Source organism: Hemicordylus capensis, chromosome 3 (assembly GCF_027244095.1).
Source record: "Hemicordylus capensis ecotype Gifberg chromosome 3, rHemCap1.1.pri, whole genome shotgun sequence".
Taxonomy (NCBI): domain Eukaryota; kingdom Metazoa; phylum Chordata; class Lepidosauria; order Squamata; family Cordylidae; genus Hemicordylus; species Hemicordylus capensis.
Window position 1 is genome coordinate 251,297,812 of NC_069659.1, and position 21,405 is coordinate 251,319,216.

The following is a 21,405-nucleotide window of genomic DNA, read 5'->3' on the forward strand; positions in this document are numbered from 1 at the left end:
CCAGCAAGGAAGTAAACTGGCGCGGTCATGATCGCCAGCCGCTCCGGCAGAGATGCAGGGCAGGCAGCCACTGTTGCACACACTCTCAGCCCCTAGCAAGCAGCCCCACCGGCGCCAGCAGAGCCACACACCCCGATCTCCAGCAGACAGGCCCCACCTGTATCCCCTTCAAGGGGGCCGCGAGCTCTGCGCCACAAAGCCACTGACCCCAACTCTCTGCCGGGATTCTTGCAAAGAGAAAGCCCTGCCACTTACATCATCAAACAAGGATCCAACGTTGGCCGTGACTAACAAGATCCCGGTACTTGCGGCAGCCCCTTTCATCGCCATGATATTGGCCAAAAACAGTTAAAAAGAAAAAAAGAAAAGAAAACCAAAGAGACACAACACGCCCCGCAAAATGTGCAGGGCAAGAATAGACGAGATCCGAATGAAAACAAAAAATAATAATAATGTGGGTTTTTTTGGCGGGGTGCGATCAGGTTGTTGGAGTCCTGGGCCAGGGGAAGTTCAAAGCACTGCCGGGGAGTTCGTGGGTTTGGTTTGCTCTTCGTCTCCTTCTTGTCACACACTCTTGGTTTGCGGCGCCCCAGGGGAGGGAGAAGCTCTTAATCCTCCCGCCGGGGGCAGCGACGCAGGCATCAGTGCTGAGCCCCCCGCCTCATGCTGGCCGGGTTTCCCTGGCTCGCTTGCAGTCTTCTCCCCGGGCAAGATGGGAAAAGACTGGCTCTTAGATTTCCCCCTTCGCAGCCATTAGGCTCCTGCTTGGAAAGTTCCTCCTCCTGCTGCTACTGCCTCTAGTGCTGGCGGTTGCTACTCTTTGGTCCTTGGGCATGGCAAACGAAACCCCGGAAAAACAAAAAATCTCTGCAGCGGGAAGGAAGGAAGAAGGGCTGAGGGAGCGGTGGAGGCTGCGGTGCTCTTCCTTCCAGGGCGCCCCGGGGGAAAGGCGGCAATGCAAACGGCGCGCGACCCCCCTCCCCCTTGCAGATCTGAAGCTCTTCCCAGCGTCTGGGTCTGGCTGCAGTAACACACAAGCGCAGCAGCGGCAGCAGCAACGACTAAGTCTCTGCACTGCCCTGACGTCACGGGCCGACACGGCTCCCCTTAAAAGGGCAACGCCGCGCTGCTCGAGGCAAGCGAGCCGACCAAGGCTTCGAAGGGGACCGCAATGGAAACGGTAATGTGCTGCGAATGCAAAGCAAGCCCGGCTGTTGCGGTGGCCGTGCTCTGCACGACGACTGGTAAGAATGCTTGTGGCACGTTTACCGATTACACTTCCGAATCCGTGCAGGTCTTCGCGGATTTTATCCCGCACCCAACGGCTTGCAACGAGCAGGGATTTGAAAGGAGTCTGCAACGTTCAAGTCTAGCAACACGACGTTTGCACTTCTTAATAGTTCTGACTATTGACGACCGTCTTCCGAAGTGTGCTATTCTAGCGCCAATATTTTAAAAATACCAAAAAACAAACCTCTGTTAACTATCCAGAGATAGAACATCTGGTTTCCTGTTGCCTCTGCATAAGTAGATGACATCACCGACCGCCTAGATGTTCTGAATATTGCGGGATTAATTCAGTTTTGCGTGCCCGTGGAAATTATGTAGGCTTCCCGACTCCGTTCTAAAAAGCACTGAAAGCGCACAGACAGAACGATACATCTCACGCTCAGTCCTAAACCTGTTTAGTCAGGAAAAAAGTCCTGTTTGTTTCAATAAGATTCTCAGGCAGGATGAATGTTTAAGGTCATATTCAGTGAATTTATCCAGAAGAAACGTGTATTTTCTCTTTGGGAGCGGGTGGGGGGATACCCCATGCATTTGAGTAAAATGCATTTTTTCAGGGACTGCAATTTAAAAAAACAACACCAAAATATACCTCACAAACAGTCTCCCTGATTCAGTGAAACCTCAGTTTAGGTTTTTCTCCCCCCATTTTCCTGCAGCTTATTAGTTCCAGTCACAGAATAATGTAACCTGCACTTGTAGGCAGTTCTGGGGAAGTTTAAATGATCTGGAAAACCTCTGTCCAAGCCCCGTTATTCACACCAACAAACTGATCATTACTTATTTATTAACTTACTAGATTTATAAACCACCTGATATGAATCATCTCCAGGTGGTTTACATAAAAACCCAAAATTTTAAAACAGCCAGCTGTTAAAAACAATTACACATTTTGTTAATTAAAAGCCTAAAGAAAGAGGTGTGTCTTAAGAGCTTTTTTGAAGGCAGCCAGAGATAGGGAAGCTCTGACTTCAAAAGGGAACACATTTCAAAGACCTGGAATGGCCACAGAGTAAGCCTGGTTCTGAGTTACCACCTTGCATATGTACATTAAAAACTTGCATAAGTACAGCTTTGATTTTTGGCATATTTTTCTCAATGCATGCAAACTTCAGAATGAAAATTGACCAGCACATGTTGGCCTGCACTGAAGATCACGTGTGAACCATTCACAACATGGCATTCTTCTGGATCAGCGCTGTGAAGTAATTGGAATCAAATCTCATGTTGTACAAATTTTGTCTTAGAAAAATATTACCTGTGATAAACTTATGACCATGTGGAAACATTGGGCTGGTTCACACAATTGGGAATGTTAGCTGAACGCACACGCTCCCTTTGCCTTCTTTCATTATGTGCCACCAGACATTTTGGCTTGTTAAATATGGTTCCATGGTCATATGAATCTAGGAATTGTGGGGTTGGCTACAAGCCAGGATTATAGTTACTGAAGCCAAATTCAAACTGTGGTTTTCACATTTTGACTTGCAAGCTAAACCATAGTCCCTGGCTTTGCACAAGGCATGGAATCACGGTTTAACAAGCCAGATGTGCACATCATGACTTCATGCTGGAGGCAAAGAGAGGGAAAGGAAGAAGTGTTTAGTCTTAACTCACATTTCCAACCTAACAAACCATGGTTTGTTCAGATGTGAACTGACCCATTATCTGAATCTCCAGTACTGACAAATTATGAATATATTTCATCCTGTGATCAGTGTTTTCTGTAACAGGGATTTACAGACGTTGATTACAACTCAATACTGCAATGGCCTTTGACCAGGGATCAAAGGACTTGAAAGGAACAGGTACACAGTCTGGGGTGCTTCTGGATCCAAGCCTCTCCCTGGTGTCCCAGGTTGAGGCAGTGGCCAGAAGTGCCTTCTATCAGCTTCAGCTGATATGCCAGCTGTATCCATTCCTTGAGATGAATGACCTCAGAACAGCTGTACATATGCTGGTAACCTCCACACTGGATTACTGCAATGCACGTTATGTGGGGCTGCCCTTGTATGTAGTCTGGAAACTACAGTTGGTCCAGAATGCAGCAGCCAGGTTGGTCCATGGGTCATCTCGGAGAGACCATGTTATTCCCATATTGAAAGAGCTATACTGGCTGCTGATGGGATTCCCGGCAAAATACAAAGTGCTGGTTATAACCTATAAAGCCCTAAATGGCTTGGGCCTTGGGTAATTAAGAGATCGTCTTCTTTGTCACGAACCCCACCGCCCATTGAGATCATCTGGAGAGGTCCAACTGCAGTTGCCACCGGCTCATCTGGTGTCTACTTGGGGACAGGCCTTCTCTACTGCTGCTCTGAAGCTTTGGAACACGCTTCCTGCTCAAATAAGAGCCTCCCCATCACTGACAACTTTTTAAAAATCTTTAAAGAGATGCATCTGTTCACCTGGGCTTTTAATTAAATATTTTTTAAATAGTTTTAACATTTGTTTTAAAATATTGCTTTAATTTTTAAATTGTTGTAATGTTTCAACTTTGTCTGTTACCAAATATTTGTTTTTAACTGATGTTTTGACTTTTTCCATTGTCATTTATTTTGCTTTTTTATAAACCGCTCAGAGATGTACGTTTTGGATGGTATAACAATAAATAAATAAATAAATGGTGGGAGTTGTAATGAACAACATCTGGGGATCCCTGTTACAGGGAACACTGCTTGTGACACATCCAGGTTTAGATTTAGACTTTTCTATGGTCTAGAGCAGTTATTCTCAATGTTGGGTCCCCAGATGTAGTTGGACTTCAACTCCCATAATCCCCACCAAAGGCCACTGGGGCTGGGGATTATCGGAGTTGAAGTCCAATAACATCTCGGGACCCAATGTTGAGAATCCCTGGTCTAGAGAACATCAGGAGCTGTGCACAAATTGAAGTAACAGGTGTTTTCCACTTAGCTTTTTGGAGGCGAGTACAAAATGAGATGGTCCAAACTTTCCAGAAAATTACTTATAAAGAGAGATAAAATACTTGTGGAATCTTGGAAATTAGCTTCTTATCTAAAGAGTTTAAACCCAATTTCTAGCCAATTCTCCATTTTTCCTTCCATTTTATCCTTGGCTGTGTTACCCTATTTAGCAATTAGATGAAGCACATAAGAAAAGCCCTGCTATGTCAGGCCCAAGGCCCATCTAGTCCAGCATCCTGATTCACACAGTGGCCTACCAGATGCCAATGGGAAGCCCATAGGCAAGAGCTGAAAGCATGTCCTCTCTCCTACTGCTACTCCCCTGCAACTGATATCTAGAGGCATCTTGCCTCCTAAGGGCTGGAGGTAGCCTATAGCCCTCAGACTAGTAGTCATTGATAGACCTATCCTCCATGAATTTATCTAAACCCCTCGTAAAGCCATCCAGGCTGTTGGCTATCACCACATCTTGTGGCAGAGAATTCCATAGATTGATTATATGTTGTGTGAAAAGGCACTTCCTTTTGTCAGTCCTACATTTCTTAGCAATCAGTTTCATGGGATGACCTCTGGTTGTAGTGTTAATGCACACGAGAGAGAAATTTCTCTCTATCAACTTTCTCCACACCATGCATGATTTTATAGACCTCTATAATGTCTCCCCTCAGTCGTCTTTTTTCTAAACTAAATAGCCCCAGGTATTGTAGCCTTGCCTCATAAGAAAGGTGCTCTAGGCCCCTGATCATCTTGGTTGCCCCCTTCTACACCTTTTAGGAACATAGGAACATAGGAAACTACCATATACTGAGTCAGACCATTGGTCTATCTACCTCAGTATTGTCTTCACAGACTGGCCGTGGCTTCTCCAAGGTTGCAGGCGGGAATCTCTCTCAGCCCTATCTTGGAGAAGCCAGGGAGGGAACTTGAAACCTTCTGCTTTTCCGATTCTACAATGTCCTTCTTAAGATATGGTGACCAGAACTGCATGCCGTACTCCAGGTGTGGCCACACCATCGTTTTGTATAAGGGCATTATAATATATTAGCAGTTTTATTTTCAAACCCTTTCCTAATGAGTCCAAACATGGAATTGGCCTTTTTCACAGCTGCCACACATTGAGTCAACACTTTCAACAAACTGTCCACCAAGATCCCAAGATCCCTCTCCTGGTTTAGTCACTAACAGCTCAGACCCCATCAGTGTATATGTGAAGTTTGGGTTTTTTGTCCCAACATGCATCACTTCACACTTGTTAACACTGAACTGCATTTGCCATCTGGTTGCCCATGCCCCTGTTTGGAGAGATCCTTTTGGAGCTCCTCTCAATCTCTTTTGGATTTCACTACCCTAAATAGTTTGGTGTCATCTGCAAATTTGGCCACCTCGCTTCTTACTCCAACTTCTAGATCATTTATGAACAAGTTAAAGAGCATTGGTCCCAGTACCAATCCCTGCCCCCCCTTCTTACTTACTTCCATTTAGAGAACTAAAGTTTATATTTAATTATAACCAAAACAAGTTTATATTTAATTATAACCAAAACAAGTTTATATTTAATTATAACCAAAACAGCTTTCATAAAACTGCAATCAAGAGTAGAACTCAGCATTCTTAAATACTAGCCTAGAGGTTTAGCTGTACTTTCACACTACTGATCATACCAGCACTAGAGGAAGGAGGGGTGGGGGACCTGTACATCACAATGGAAAAGAGCTTATCAGCTCTTACTATATTTACATTTAAAAAAAATCCCTGTGGCTCAAGATAAATGTTTTCTTGGTACCCAAGGGGTCCATATTTGAAACCTGGTGTACATGACTGATTTTATGTCGAAAGAAAGAAGCTGAAATGTTACAAAAGATATGATAAAGCATTCCTAGAAAATGTAGCACAGTTGCTGTGTCTGAACAAGTAACATGTCTCTGAACAATAAGGCAATGAGGGATATGATTTGTATGCAACAAACAAATGCTATGGCTGATACAGAAAGCAGCTATTACCAATACTTACCACGGCCGCCAAGCTAAATCTCCCCCAAGCGCTTAAACTACTTTAGCCGCAGCTGTGGCCCATAGTGCTCTCTTGGCAGTCACTCTGCTGGTACCTGCTATCTTTATTTATAATGTAATGTGCTCATCACCGCAGCTACATCTAGTGATACAAAAGCAGGGATGAGTGCAATGTATTGCAGGTAAATCAGATAGAGGGTTTCAGCTCCTAAAGAATATTTCTGGCCATTGTAACTACTGCGACCATTGTTAGCCTGCCTTCCCCAAACACAGCAGCAGCCCAGAGCACTCCTTGGCAACTGTGCTGCTGGCACCTCATCCCCATTATTGTGTCACTATGTGCAGCAACAGAGAAAATGCATTGCATTATTGGGAAACAAAGATGGCAGCTGCCAGTGCAGCTGGCCTACCACACTACTAAGTGAGTCACAATGGCACCTAGCTGAGGGCCTGCACATGGACCTGGCACCAGCACTGGCTTGGAGTTCTGTGTTGTAATCAATAAGCATATTTACATTCACTTAGTTTTATAAAAGTTTCAGTGCTTTTCATATAAATGCTTTTAGCACAGTATTTATTTAGTATATTAAATTACCCCCAAAATGGGGAGAGAAGTTGAGTGCAAGATGCTTTCTATAATTACAGGTCCATTCTGGAAACTTCTAGATATATTTTTCATTATTATAGAAAGATGCTTTCTATAATTACAGGTCCATTCTGGAAACTTCTAGATATATTTTTCAACTGACCACTATATAAGGCTACAATAGTATAACACCGATAACTTACAAGTGTAAAATGAACCATGGCACTTGTCTTCATCTCCACAATTTAGCAAATTATGTTTCCTTCGTATTTTCACAGGAACATGTTGAGCTGTTAATGTTAAAATGTTGCCGCAGTGCAATTGGCCTCCTGTAAAAAAAAAAAGCATTGGGGAAAGAATAATTGCTCTTCTACTGGAAGAGAAAGTTGCCCCAGCATGTGAAGGAGATAATAAAGGTAAGCATTACCCCACAGGTGAGGTGATGCAGTTTCAATGTAATCAGATTTGAACTTTATGTTTATCACTCATTTTTGAACAGTACTTATTTTATTAGAACTACTTTTACAGCGGCCGTTTCATATTGGCTAAAAACATGCCGATGTATCACAAACCAGTGTGATGGTTACACAGAAGGGCCTTTTATGGGCCTGAGAAATGATGTACTCAGGGTTTGACTTCAGCACGTTTTCAGCTCAGCCATTGATTAAACAGACATCTTGTGTACTTTGAGGAATCCATAGAATAACTGCTTACTTAACTCAAGTTATTTCTTAGGGATTTTCTTTTTGGCTTTCTTTGGAATGTTCCATTTTATTTTTCTTACCCTTTCAAAAATATGCTCTGAGTCACATAGCTAAGAGACAAATTAGCTGAAAGGAAACAACCACAGAAGTAAGATAAAGTTAGCCATGAGCCCTCTCAATTAGCCAAGCGCATACAACTGTGCCTGCATTTGCAAGACTCCCCTCACCCACACACCCCATGGTATATTCCCAAGGGAATCTGATACAAATTAATTCTCACTTTTTGTGAACTAATACACTTTCTTTATACTGTTACGTGGAGAAAGGTGGATGTGTCCCATTTTTTCAGTGCATGTTTTGGGGGGCTTAGGTGATTCTGTTTCATGTGATTGTGAGGAAAGAATCCAAATTAAAAGAATGCAGTCTTAGGAACATGCTCTCAATTGGGCTATAAATGTTCAGTGCATTGAGATCACAATCTACCATGACTAATGTTTTCCCTTAAAATGTCTTTCCATATCATCTTTTAAGTTAGAACTCACAGTAGTTTTAAACTGCACAGATCGAATGGGTCTGAATGCGTTTAAAGTAAAGGTAAAGTGTGCCGTCGAGTCGGTGTCAACTCCTGGTGACCACAGAGCCCTGTGGTTGTCTTTGGTACAATCCAGGAGGGGTTTACCATTGCCATCTCCTGTGCAGTATGAGATGATGCCTTTCAGCATCTTCCTATATTGCTGCTGCTTGATACAGGTGTTTCCAATAGTCTGGGAAACATACCAGCGGGGATTTGAACCAGCAACCTCTGGCTTGCTAGTCAAGTCATTTCCCCGCTGCGCCATTAGGTGGCTTTCAATGCATTTAGGGTGACATTAATTTGGGAAGGAAGACAAACTCTTTAAGAGGTTTTGCATGCTCTTCTGTTTGCTGTAGCCTTTAGAGTATATCACTTACCTTTTTGCTGCTTTTGAAGTGAAGTTCTTTCTTCAGGCTAAATAGATGCTTTTAAGAAGAGAAAGCTGCTTACCTTTCTACAGTTTTTCTAGGAGCATTTTGTGCAATGTCTTACCATTAAAATTTTAGAGTTTCCTTGTTGGGTTGCCAGTTGTCATTGAGGATGTTAATGTACTTGAGGCTTTAATTTCATTCTGCATTGCTTGACATGTTGCCATCAGCATGAAAATAGAGTACATGCTTAAGGACAGAAAGAAATATAATTATTTATTATAACTTGAAGTGTGTGTGGGAGGAGGAGAACTCTGAGCCCTATGAAGTAACTTAAAATTTAAATAAAATAAAAATTAATGAATGCTACATTTGTTATATATTAAATCTTTTAGACTTCTGCTTGTGGCACATTATGGGCTGGAAGAAAGAAATGCTTAGTTTAGACATCAGAAATATAGGAAGCTGCCTTATACCAAATCAGACCATTGGTCCATCTAGCTCAGTTTTGTCTACCCAGACTGGCCGTGGCTTCTTCAAGGTTACAAGCAGAAGTCTCTCTCAACCCAATCTTGGAGATGCCAGGGAAGGAACTTGGAACCTTTTGCATGCAAGCATGCAGATGCTCTTCCCAGAGCAGCTCCTTTCCCTAATATCTTACAGTGCTCACACATGTAGTCTCCCATTCAAATGCAACTAGGGTGGACTCTGCTTAGCAAAGGGGATAATCCATGCTTGCTACCACAGAACCAGCTCTCCTCCCACAGACCAGCTCTTTCTGTACAATTCTCCTACAGAGACCCTGTGGGCCCTCTAATCCCTTTCTACCTTTTGCTGCCATTGCTACTTTCTGATCACTTAAGCTACATCCCAGCAATGTTGATGCAGCCAAGTGAACAGATGAGAAACATGTTAGATTTGCAGACTGCAAGGCTGGTATGTTAAACAAATATTCAATTTGTTCAGAAAAAGAGGACTAACCTTGTTCTAAAGCTGGCCCAAGTGTGTGTGACCTTGTCCCATCAATTTGAGCTATCTAAAAATTCTGTTCAACAACATGTTACATCCATAGGAACAGAAGTGTATTATCCTCTGGCTTTCAGCATGACCATAACTTCCTTCTAGGTGACTTGGCCAGGATAGAACTGGGAGCACATAGTGCTGCCGTGGTTCTGGTCCTTCCTGGAGGGCAAATCCCAGACAGTGTGCTGAAAGCTTGTTGCAATTTCCTCTGCCCTGTGGCTGTTAATTTGTAGAGTGCTACAAGGCTCCATCCTGTCTTTCATGCTATTCCACATCACAGGTGAGATTGTCTGAAGATTTGGAGTAGAATGCCATCAGTATACTGATAACATTCAGCTTTATCTCTCCTTTCCTTCTAATCCTATGGAAGCAGTGGAAATTCTGAAGAGATATCCTGAGAGTTAATTGGGCCTGGGATTCCTCTGCTGGATGAGGTCTGAGAAATTACCTGAGAAATGGCTTTCTCAGCAGTGACATGAAGCCTTTGGAACTCCCTTGTGGGAGGTTTTTCAGGGTTTTTTTTTTTTTAATTATAGCCGTTGGCCAGCCAAGAGATAAAAATCAGAATAACAAATATAACTAATATACACAAATAGTAACTGATAATAACACACAATAAAACAGTATACAAGCATCCAGAATAGATTACTTTAAAAACAGTAAAACAGCTCCTAAAATTGAGACCGTAATCTCATAGCAATATAAAAAAATTTGGCCACCACTTTTGTGATCTCACAGCTTGTATCCGCAAGGCAATATTGTGTATAAAAAATCTCACACCTTCCAGGAAATCTAACTAGCAGGGGGAAAATAAGTTCTTCTCTAACACCTCAATACAAAGAACAATATAACAGAACATGGGTAACAGTTTCCAGGAGGCCAGAGCCACAGGGCAGAAAACCGTAGCTGAAGAATCCTTAGCGAACCTCCTTTCCAAAAGAGAGGAGGGCAGCACATTTAAGCGAGCTCTTGTGGGAGGTTCATTTGACTGCTGTCCTTTTAACATCAGGGAAGGACACTTCTCTTTATGAGAGCCTTTGGGATGTTCTGGTTCATGCCTCCTCCCCTCCTCCGCCAGATTTTTTTGCTACGCTGCTCTTTATCCTTCGTTCAGTTCGAATTATTTATTTGTTTGTTTGTTTGTTAGATTTATATACCGCCCTTCCAAAATAGCTCAGGGCGGTTCACAACAATTAGATACTTTTTCTAATCTATTCTTCTAAAAAAATTATCTTGTTGATTTCATTTTTAATACCTGTTTTATATTATGTCTATGTAATTTAATTTCTTATAAACCACTTAGTATATATTTAGGCCAAGAGGGAAAAGAGCTAAAGATCTTTTTGACAACAGCATATAAAGTAATGCAATGTAATATATATGGGCAATGTAAAATTGTTTTACACCATGCAAAGGGTATATCTTTATTCCAGAACATCTTAGTCATAATGGGCAATATGATCGCTGTCTTCAAATATCTGAAAGACTGTCACATAGAAAAAAGAACAGATTTGTTATCTGTTGCTCCTGAGGGGGAGGACTAGAACCAAAGAGTTGAAAATTACGAGGAAGCAGATATAGGCTAGACAGCTATATATTTAAAAGCCTAAGGACATATGTCGCACATCCCGTGGTACATTGCACATCTCACAAGTGTTGTCCAGAGTAGGGCTGAGTGGTGGACAGAGGGACAGCTGCCGAGGAGGAGGAGGAAGGGCCAAGGAGGCAGTGGCGCTGCGGCAACAAGGAAGAAAGAAGAAGAGACATTGAGTAGTGGCCTCCATTGCCCTGCTGAGTTTCCTCACGAAGAGGACGGCCAGGGCAGAAGAGTGCACCAAGGGCTGTCCATGCAGGCCAGAAGGGAAGCCCTGGCTCAGCCATTCTCCTCACAAGGAAACTCTGCAGGGCGACAGAAGCCTGCTCTTGGTATGCTCTCCCACCAGTGGTAGGAGCCCACCTAGGCCGCCATGATGCCGCTCTCCCTAGGAAGGAAATGGGGGGGAGGGAGACTGACGGATGGGGTAGAGAGAGTGTGTGAGGGAGCGAGAGAGAGTGAGAGAGTGGGGGGAGCAACAGAGAGAGAGTTGGGGGAGCAAAAGTGTTGGTGGGAACGAGAGAGAGAGAGAGATTTGGGGTGGGAACAAGAAAGAGAGTTCTGAGGGGAGCGAGAGAGAGTTGGGGGAGAGTGAGTGAGTGAGAGAGAGTTGGAAGGAGAGAGAGAGAGTTCTGTGAAGGCAAGAGAGAGAGAGTTGTGGGGGGAAGAGTGTGTTGTGGGGAGGAGAGTGAGAGTTGGGAGAGAGAGAGAGTTGGGGAGAGCAAGAGAGAGTGTGTTGTGGAGGGGAGAGCGAGAGAGAGAATTGAGGAGAGAGTTGTAGGGGGAGTGAGAGAGAGTTGGGGGAAGGAGTTGTGGGGGGAGTGAGAGAGAGAGTTGGGGGAGAGCAAGATAGAGTTATGGGGAGAGAGAGAGAGTTGTTGGGGGAGGGTGGGGAAGGTTTTGCCACCTCCGCTGCCATCCCAGTTAGGGGGTGGCTTAAGGAGTGGGGGAAGGCCAGACAAGGAGCCGGATTGTCCAGGGAAGGGTGAGAGATGGAGAACTAGGTCACAGATGTTATGCACAGGGCCAGCTAGATAGGATGAATCTCCTAACTGTGTAAGAGCTGTTTAACAATGGGGTAGTCTACCTTGTGTAATTGTGGGCTCTCCTTCACTGGAGATTTTCAAGCAGAGACAGGACAGCCATCTGTCAGGAATGTTGCAGCAATTCCCTGCATGGATCAGGGAACACCCCCAAGGTCTCCTCAACTATAAAATTCTGTGATTCTATAAATATCATAGTGGATGTCCTGTGCTGCTATTTCCAAGTCAGGGTCGGAATTTCCTGTCTTAATTTTAGCAAATAGAAACCAGGAGGGGGGTATGATCAAGATCATAGCACTGTGGGCTAACTTTTCCCCAGTGCTCACCCCCACCTGAAAATAACCCCCAAAGTGAATTAACCCATTAGAGGTAAATTACATGTGTCCAGAGGAAAGTAACATGTAAATGTAAGTTTCCCCTGAATTGAATGAATAGCTTGAGGGAGGGCATGGTTTTTATTGAGACAATGGTTCTGAGACCCACCTCCCCAACATGATACTGATAGTCCCAGTCCAAAGCCCACTCCCATCCTCATCTTCTTTGCTAATATTGAAAAGAGACGGGGGATGCAATCACATATCTCCATTGTCAGATCCTACAGCTTCAGGTATTCTTTCTATTTGATCTGGCAATGTTTACATTCCATTAATGCTCCATTGCCAATTAGTTCTTAAGATAAAGTGGTAAATCTAAATGCCTTAATTGAATAACTGCCATTTCTATGGCTTAGATATAGCTAAAAGAGAAATGAAAACTCCTTTCTTTATAGAGGATGTCATTGTGGATTAGAGTATCCATTAGACATAGCACTTAATGCAAGGTGAATTGGACACCTCATTGTTGCATGCCAAGGCCTGTGTTATTTGTTCACTTTTAAAAGTATGATCAGTGGTGTTTGGGAAAGTTAGTAGTGGTATAGTTGTTTCACAGTAGCGTTTAACTAAATGACATAAACAAGGCTAGCCTAACAAACAGAACAAATAATTTACTTGTTTAATGCTCCAGAGGGAAAGAGCATTTGATTGTTCATAGGAACATATGAAACTGCCATATACTGAGTCAGACCATTGGTCTATCTAGCTCAGTATTGTCTTCACAGATTGGCAGCAGATTCTCCAAGGTTGCAGGCAGGAATCTCTCTCAGCCCTATCTTGGAGAAGCCAGGGAGGGAACTTGAAACCTTCTGCTCTTCCCAGAGCGGCTTCATCCCCTGCGGGGAATATCTTGCAGTGCTCACCCATCAAGTCTCCCATTCAGATGCAACCAGGGCAGACCCTACTTAGCTATGGGGACAAGTCATGCTTGCTACCACAAGACCAGCTCTCCTCTCATGTTACTTACTAGATTCTATTTGTCAATCAGCTGTAAGTCAGAGAGCCAGACAAAATAAGTTTGGCAAACAGTACTTTGGATCTTAAATGAGACATTTTAAAAGCCTTAAAACTTCCTTTACCAGCTCCAAACATAGTCTCCCCACCACCACCCCTGGACTGAAATGCTAGCTTAAAGCATCCTGTACAACAGACATCTAGACAGTAATCGTTACTTGAGGGTCATTTCCGGTTTCTCTAATTATCGCCAGGAATTACATTCAAGAGGCTGTCAGCCCAATCCTGTTGGACATTTCATGCACGTCTTCTGGCATTAGCCATGCACAGGGAATTGGGTGGGGCAGGGGGAGCAATGCCAGAAGCACTGGCCATGGGCGGGGTGGGGGTGATTTTCAGAAGGTAGGTAGTCACTTACTACATTATGTTAGTAGTTGCGCTGTTACTGGAACAATAAATGGTTGGGCAATCCAGTGCAGCACTTCTCCTTCTCTCCTGTCTCATTCCCTTCATTTTTCAGTGTTTGTGTGGAGACTGACCATGTCACAGAGGACCTTCAGAGGTATGCTTTATAGCTTACACCAGGGATTCTCAAACTTGGGTCCCCAGATGTTGTTGGACTACAACTCCCATCATCGCCAGCCACAGTGGCTTTCAGCCATTATGGCTGAGGATGATAGGAGTTGTAGTGGAATAAAATCTGGGGACTTGTTTGAGCTCCTGGCTTACTCAGAACTAAGGATTCAAGTTCTGTACTAGCACTAGTGAAGGTAAAGGCTTATGCAAAATTCAGCTCCCACTCCCACCACCCTATTAACAAACAGTTTATCCAATCATTTCATGCTAGAGCAGTGTTCTTGAAAGGCCCGGGGCCCAGTGGTGGCCCCCATCAACCCCAAGTGCAGCTTCCTAACAGTTTGTTGGGCGTGGGTGGAGCTTCAACCAAAACAGCAATCTCTGCATAGTTCCCCTGGAAGCTTTACAGACAGGACTGTTACGCCGAATCTGCTTCAGAAGAGAATGTGTGCGGTCACACACCAGCCAAACTTACCCTGAAGTCCTTGGACCCACTCCACACACAAACTGGGCATTGTCTTCCGAATTCTAGCTTATCTAGATGTATTTCCAGGTTTGTAAAACGCTGGTTTTAAGCAACTTTTTCTGAAAATGCCGGAGCAAATAGAGAGAGGCACTGACATAGAATAATTAGCATGATAAGAGGGATACTCGTTTTAGAAATGCAGATATAGTTCTTTAGAAATCTCTCCCCCGTTCATTGGCTAGAAGGAAAGCACAGAGACAGGCACGTGATGTGAACTTGCACCAAAACAAAACCCAAGAGCAGAGGGGAGGGTTTGCTTCCCACAATGCCATGAGTGTAATTCGGAGTGGCTTTGCTCAACATTTAGCCCGCAGCATGAAAGCATGTGCGAATAACTGCCCTGAGACCTTGGGTTAGGGCGGTATTAAAATGTGCTAAATAAATAAATAAATAAATAACTCCCTAGCACCATACTGAGGTGACTATTAGTACTGCAATGTACTGTGCTTTGCCCAGCACCGAAGGGAAGGCTCCTTTAAATGATACCTGTTGAGCCCCTGCACCATCTTGGAGGGTTTGCAGAAAGTGCTAGAAAGTATAGCCCTTTCCAGTGCTTTCTACTCAAAGTTCTTAAGAGAGGGCTCAGTCTCTCTGAGAGGGCCCTCCCTCATGGAGATCTTCTGCACGGTGGGAAATGGTTCTCACATGGAAGCCTTTTTGCCAAAGTTCCCCCTCTTGAAAAATAGTGACAATCATTGTTGAGCAATCAGTCTGCTGCAGGGGCATAACGATAGGGGGGCAGGCAGGGCACGTGCCCTGGGCGCCACTTTGGTGGGTCACGTTGGGGGGCACCAAAAAGTGCCATGACCCCCCCCAATACCCCCCTGGATCGCACGGCGGCGGCGGGCAGATCGTCATCGTGTGCCCCTGGGATCATGGCTTGTGGTGGATTGCGCGGCGGCGGGCGGCGGCGGGGGGAGTGAGCACGGCGGCGGCGGGCGGCGGTGGATCGCCGAGTGCAGCAGAGCGACGCCGAGGCCTGCCGTCTGGCCCGGCGTCGCTTCCCAACTGCACAGGCACGCCTGCGCAGTTCACAGAATGAACTGCGCAGGCGCGCCTTGCAGTTGGGAAGCGACGCCGGGCCAGACGGCAGGCCTCGGCGTCGCTCTGCTGCACTCGGCGATCCGCCGCCACCGCCGCTCTCACTCCCGCCGCCGCCCGCCGATGCCGCCGCCGCGCGATCCGCCGCCGCCCGCCGCCGCCGCGCTCACTGCCACAAGCCATGATCCCAGGGGCACACGATGATGATCCGCCGCCGCCCACCACCGCCGCCCGCCGCCGCCCGCCACCGCTGCGCTCACTCCCACGCCGCCACAAGCCATGATCCCAGGGGCACACAATGACGATCCGCAACCGCCCGCCACCGCTGCGCGATCTGCCGCCGACCGCCACTGCCGCGCTCACTCCGGCCAGGGCGCAGGTATGGGGGGGACAGGGGGTCGCAATTTCAGGGGCAGAGCTTGCCCTGGGCGCCATTTTCCCCAGCTACGCCTCTGGTCTGCTGCATTGCTTTTAAACATCTTTGTCTGTTTGCCTGCTACGCCATTGTAGTCTCCCTGCCACTATCAAGCCTTGGTTTATCAAGTTTTAGGCCCTGCTTTCACCCTAAGCACTTAATTGCCAGTGAAGCAAATCAAGTTGTAAGAACTGAGAAAAATCAACGGGATTTACTACTGATTCCTGATTTCCTTTACTTCCTGGGAACCAACCATTTCCCATGGTTTTCCTGAATGAGATTGCTTTCATAGAAGCAGGCAAAATCAGTTTCTTTGGCTTAAGTTTTGATTGATCTGCTTGTATAATTTTGATTACTGTCGACTTGAGCGACCATTTATGTAACAGTTTTCTTCTACCCATTTTGGGAAATGTGATGTTATTTTAAATGTTCAGTTCTGCAATTAATGCCCATCATAAAGAGCCCCTGAGAAGCATGGCATTGCTTAATGAGCTCCAGGTTTGCAGGGCAGTTTTAAATTAAACCTTTTCCTCATGAATCTGCTCTTGAATAAAGGCACTAATCAACACCTTAGCCTCAACTAATGCTGTGTAACATGGGAAGTGAAGCATCAAATGGATTTAACAGCCACAGTCATTACTTTTTAATTGTTTTTATACAGTTTTCATTCTGCGCTGCTTCTACCAATACAAACTCTCAGAGAGAAGCTGTTTGAAATAGGAGGGGATATTGTCATGTCTGGTCTTGATCCCACATTGTATGGAACAAGGCCCATGCAGAAACTTATGTGTTAATCTCTCAGGCTTTTAATTGAAATTAATTTTTAACTGTTTAATTTTTTTATCCCATGAAATTGTTTTGTTTTATTCTGTGAAATTGTTTTAATTGTTTTTCCTCTGTTTTATAGTTTTTGTTTTAAATTGTGTACACCGCCTAGAGATACACATATCAGGCGGTATATAAATATGATAGATAGATAGATTAGCTTAAATAAAATGAAAGCTCACTCTACCCGGTGCAGATGACACATGAGAGCATTCACCAGGCTCAGTCTGGCACTCTTCGTGTTCGTGTTGCTGGAAAGTTATGGCTGCACCATTTTAAAGAAATGTTGCACAAAGGTCCAAGCTGGCAGCTAGCGTCAATCAATAGCTCCATGAAAAATTTCCAGAACAACCATCCAAGCATCGTGTGGAATCCAAGGACATAAACATGACAGGAATGAGGGCAGGAGAACATGCTCATTCTTTGGGCTGCTCTCGAATTAATCTTCAGCCTTCAGTTTCCACACTCTGGCTTCCTTCCTTTCAATTACATGTTTCATGAAAAATAAATGTAAAAATTCCTTTTTTCAGAACTATTTTTTCTGGTGGCTTGTTTTATTGCATTTCACTGGCATGTGTTCTTTATAGATAATGGCTCCTATTCAGTTTCCCAGAATTCCTAGGTATTGTTATCTTCTCCCTGCTTGAACCTTTAAAGAACCTCCAAAAAAAGAGAGATGAAAAGAGCTGGACTTTTGTTCATGTTATTTTGTAAAATGCCATGACCATCAATGGTGTGATGATGATGATGATGATGATTAACAATAATAATAAACTGACAACGTTTTAGTGCTTGTGCAAGCTCAATATATAGAACAGTAAGCAGATTAATAAGAGAGAGCCTTCTGACTTTTAAGTTAATTAAAACATCTTTTTAATCAGGTAGGCAGAGATGGGCAAATTGATTATTTTAATATTTTGATCAAATTAATACTCTCTGTGTAAAAGAAATGAATTAATCAGCTGTATATTCATTGATTAAAAAGCTGTAAGGAGGATAATAGAGTAAGTTATCATTTCCCCCCTCCTATGTATAAACCCAAATAGAAAGAAGAATAGGAAGGACTACAGCCAGAGGTAACCTTTTCCCTGGGAAGGGATACTCCCCTCAGAGGTTAATAGTTTTGCTGATCTTCCACTTCTATGTTAGATTCCAGAGAGCAAGAAAACAGGAGTAGTATTATACAGATACAGTTAGTGAGATCTCCCACACCCAATTCTAGCTCTTTCTGCTCATGCAGATTCTGACTTAATGTACTGTACTGTATTTCCCTGAATCCAAGGCAAGGTTTCCCCCAAGTTTTTTAATATTAGAAATCAGGAGGTTGTCTTAAATTCAGAGTCCTGTTCCTTTTGAGTAAATGCAGGTATAACTAGTTTTCAACCTCTGGCTTTTAAAAGGATCATCTTAAATTCAGCGTTGTCTTTGGTTTGGGTAAATACAGTAATATTTGATTTGATATTAAAAAATAATACAAAATAAACAATGTAATGAATTATAGATGCTTCCATTTCTTTTAGCGACGTCTACCTTTGTTTACTATATAATGGGAAGGTGTGCAATGTAAAGCCTAGGGGCTACATCCTCCTACACATGGACTGTGATACCAGACAGCCTTCTCTCCAACCTGGGATTCAGCTTTAAACCAGCAGCGAAACTGTTACAGAGACAAGTGTTTGATGCTCAGAGGGAAGCAAGCCTCCATTTGGGTCAGAACAACAAAGGCAAGTAACCTGAACTGGTGCAAGCAGCCTGAACAAGCAAAGCACCCTGGATCTTGAATGCATAATAAATCGGAATTTCTATAGAATTCAGCTTCTATAGAATTTCAGAAAGAGTAAACAGGTGTCTTTGACAAAAAGACAAGCCCTGGAAAAATGAGTAACGATGCCCTAAAATACAATCAAGACAAGGTCTAAAATAATTGATTAAATTCAGTATACTAGTGGTACCCTTTTGCCTTGGCAATCCAACTGAATAGGAGCCCACCCATACATTTTTCCTTGCCTCTACAAAAGACATCCCTTTTTTCTTGAACCTTCCCATATTTGCAGTCCCTGCTAGAAGAGCTCAGAAGGAAAAACCTTTAACTAGTCTCTGCTTTTAGGTATGCAGATCTTCAGATGTAGGATTGTGGCAAGTACTCTGCTCCTTTACTGTCCTGGATTCCATCCTGTTGGGTGCTCCACTGTTGTACTCTACCCTGTCTTTCCTCAACTTCTCAGGAGTGCTCACATGGCTGATGTCACATTGAATTGCCCTGGCTAGTTCCAAGCAGTCCCTCCTCCTCATCTCCTCACATTTGAGTTTCTGAGTTAGCCTCCCCAGTCCCCTTGGGAAGCTGATATCTACACTGGTGCTTGAAACCACCAATCAGCCTTGGCCCACCTGGTGCCTCAGTCTGCAATGACAGCCATAACTGTGGACTCTTCCTTGCCTACTGCTTTGGTAGCACCTTTTTGACAGAACCCATACATCTCCTCAATAAGATCCCCTCCTTTGTCTTTACCCACAAAACAGCAGACCATTGGACAGGTATAACAGTTGCTCTTTACTCCTCCTTTCTCCCTCTCCCTCTTTCCCCCCTTTCCACTCACATCCTATCACCCACCAACTGCTAGGCTATCTGAGCCTCCACCTCCCCACTTTTCCCCTCTCCCTCCTTGGGAGCTGCTTTCACTTCTTGTATTACTAAGGTTGCCAAATGCCATATTTTCACATTGTGTTCCTGCTCTGTAAAAATAAACTTTATTTCTTATTTCAAAAATACTTGTCTATGTCTGCTCCTCTGAAGTAACTATTCGGCCTGAGAGCTATATGGGACTTCCTTGTTCATAGGAATCCCACTTACTGGGAGCATCAACAACGAAAGGCTCTATTGCATCCATGCCCTGCTGGTTGACTTCTAAGACAGTAAGGAAGAGCTTGGAAACCTCCCTTGGCCCTTTCAGCTTAGAAACAGCCCTCTCCACCTTAAAACTGTTCAGTTTGGAAAACTGAGGAGTGGGTATGGAAACGTGACAGGACTGATGCTGAGTTAATTTAATCTCTGGTTTATTTTTAAATTGTTAAATGTTAAGTTTTTTGTATATGTTTTTAACTGGTTTTATGCTATTGTTAACCACCCAGAGATAAAAGTTTGGGGCACTGTACAGATTTGATAAATAAATAAAATTATATGCCAAGACAGAATTTAGAGGGAGGTCAGACTCTGCTCATAACGTCTCAGAGATTTTCAAACTAGGAGAGGTTGTTTCCACTTCTGCCATTTCCAAGATTTTTCCATGTCACTCACTAGTGAAAAACAGACTACTTTATGGGAACTATAGTTAAGTAATCTTTATCAGTGGTATACTTCTGCAAAGAGAACCTTTTACATGGCTCCACCAAGAGCAGAGTCCATCAGCCTCCCTATAACTGGCAAATGGAGAGAAAGCAATAGCAACTCCTGGTACTGCTTGGTCCTTCATACTCCACTTGCAAATATGTAAATAAAGAGATATTGCAAAATCAAGATTCCAATATTCTGTCCCCTGGGTAGCTTGGATTGTATTTCCTTTTGTAGCTGAAGAGTCCATTCCTAGAACAGAGCCATTTATTTATTTACTAATAAATAAATGCATGCCAGTATCCACTTTGATTCCACTATGCATTAGGCTAAAGACTGCTCTATGGCCTGTTTTCAATTGCCAAGCATTGAGGAGGCAGCAACAAGCTTGGCTTCATACAGTCTCTTTGCACATCTTTGATCTCTGGAGGCAAGTTGTCTGCTCATATAATTTAAAGCAGCCTCAAGACTATTCTTTACATTTATAAAATTGTCAGACCAGCTCTCCATCATTGGAAAAAGATTTAAAGGTTCTTGTTCTCTTGCTTCTAACCTATATCAACTACATGAGAATGGCATGGAGTCAATAGGCTAGACTAGGAGTCTTCATCCCCTTCTTCATCTTTCTTCCCCTCCAGGAAGCAAAGATGGATTCCCGCCCCACCCCCGGTTTTGTTGCTTAGAGGTGGAAATCAAAAATAATTTTGCATAAATCTTTATGTGGTGAGCTAGCTGCTCAGATGAAGTAGAGTGGTAGCTTGCATTCTGCAAACTGCAGTTTGCAATCTGCAAAAAGTATGCATTCTGCATTCTTCAAGCTTGCATTCTGCAAACACTACTCTGAAAGGTGAAGGAGCACCTTTCAAAGAGATGACACTCTTATATTTACCAGGGGGAGAACAATGGTCCTATTTTGCATCCCTCTAGCAATTGCATCCCTCTAGCATCCCTCTAGCAATTGTTGCTAGTGTCTCTACCTTGTGTTTCTTTCAGATTGTGAACCCTTTGGGGACAGGAACTTCCTTCTTCTTTCTATGTAAACCACTTTGATGATTTTTGTTGTTGAAAATCAGTATATTATGATTATTAATAACAATAATAAATAAATAAATCTAGAATGATACTTCTGAAATATTGATTCTTATCTTAACAGAATATTCCATACTGGTGGGCATCATGGTACAAGCTCACTTTGCCTAGTTTGGTGATAGTCAGGAGCGACTCTAGAACCACGAGTTTGGCGGAGCAAAG

General features: G+C 43.7%; 1 protein-coding gene and 1 long non-coding RNA gene across 5 annotated transcripts in view; one reads left to right on the forward strand and one right to left on the reverse strand.

Annotated features, from left to right (window-relative positions):
- Nucleotides 1-7,060, reverse strand: part of INPP5A (inositol polyphosphate-5-phosphatase A) — a 402,494-nt gene extending 395,434 nt beyond the window's left edge. The window contains exon 1 of one of the 4 annotated variants that reach the window (XM_053307912.1): nt 7,013-7,060. In XM_053307912.1, the coding sequence (XP_053163887.1) occupies nt 7,013-7,045 (33 nt within the window). In that variant the 5' untranslated portion in view covers nt 7,046-7,060. Of the gene's footprint in view, nt 1-255; nt 1,078-7,012 lie in introns of those variants that run through there. The other 3 variants (XM_053307906.1, XM_053307907.1, XM_053307914.1) reach the window with 3 other exon arrangements.
- On the forward strand, nt 1,015-21,277 carry LOC128350162 (uncharacterized). The gene is made up of 3 exons (XR_008319184.1): nt 1,015-1,244; nt 7,088-7,225; nt 18,347-21,277. It is a non-coding gene; the product is annotated as an uncharacterized LOC128350162 (long non-coding RNA).
- Nucleotides 21,278-21,405: the final 128 nt, after the last annotated feature.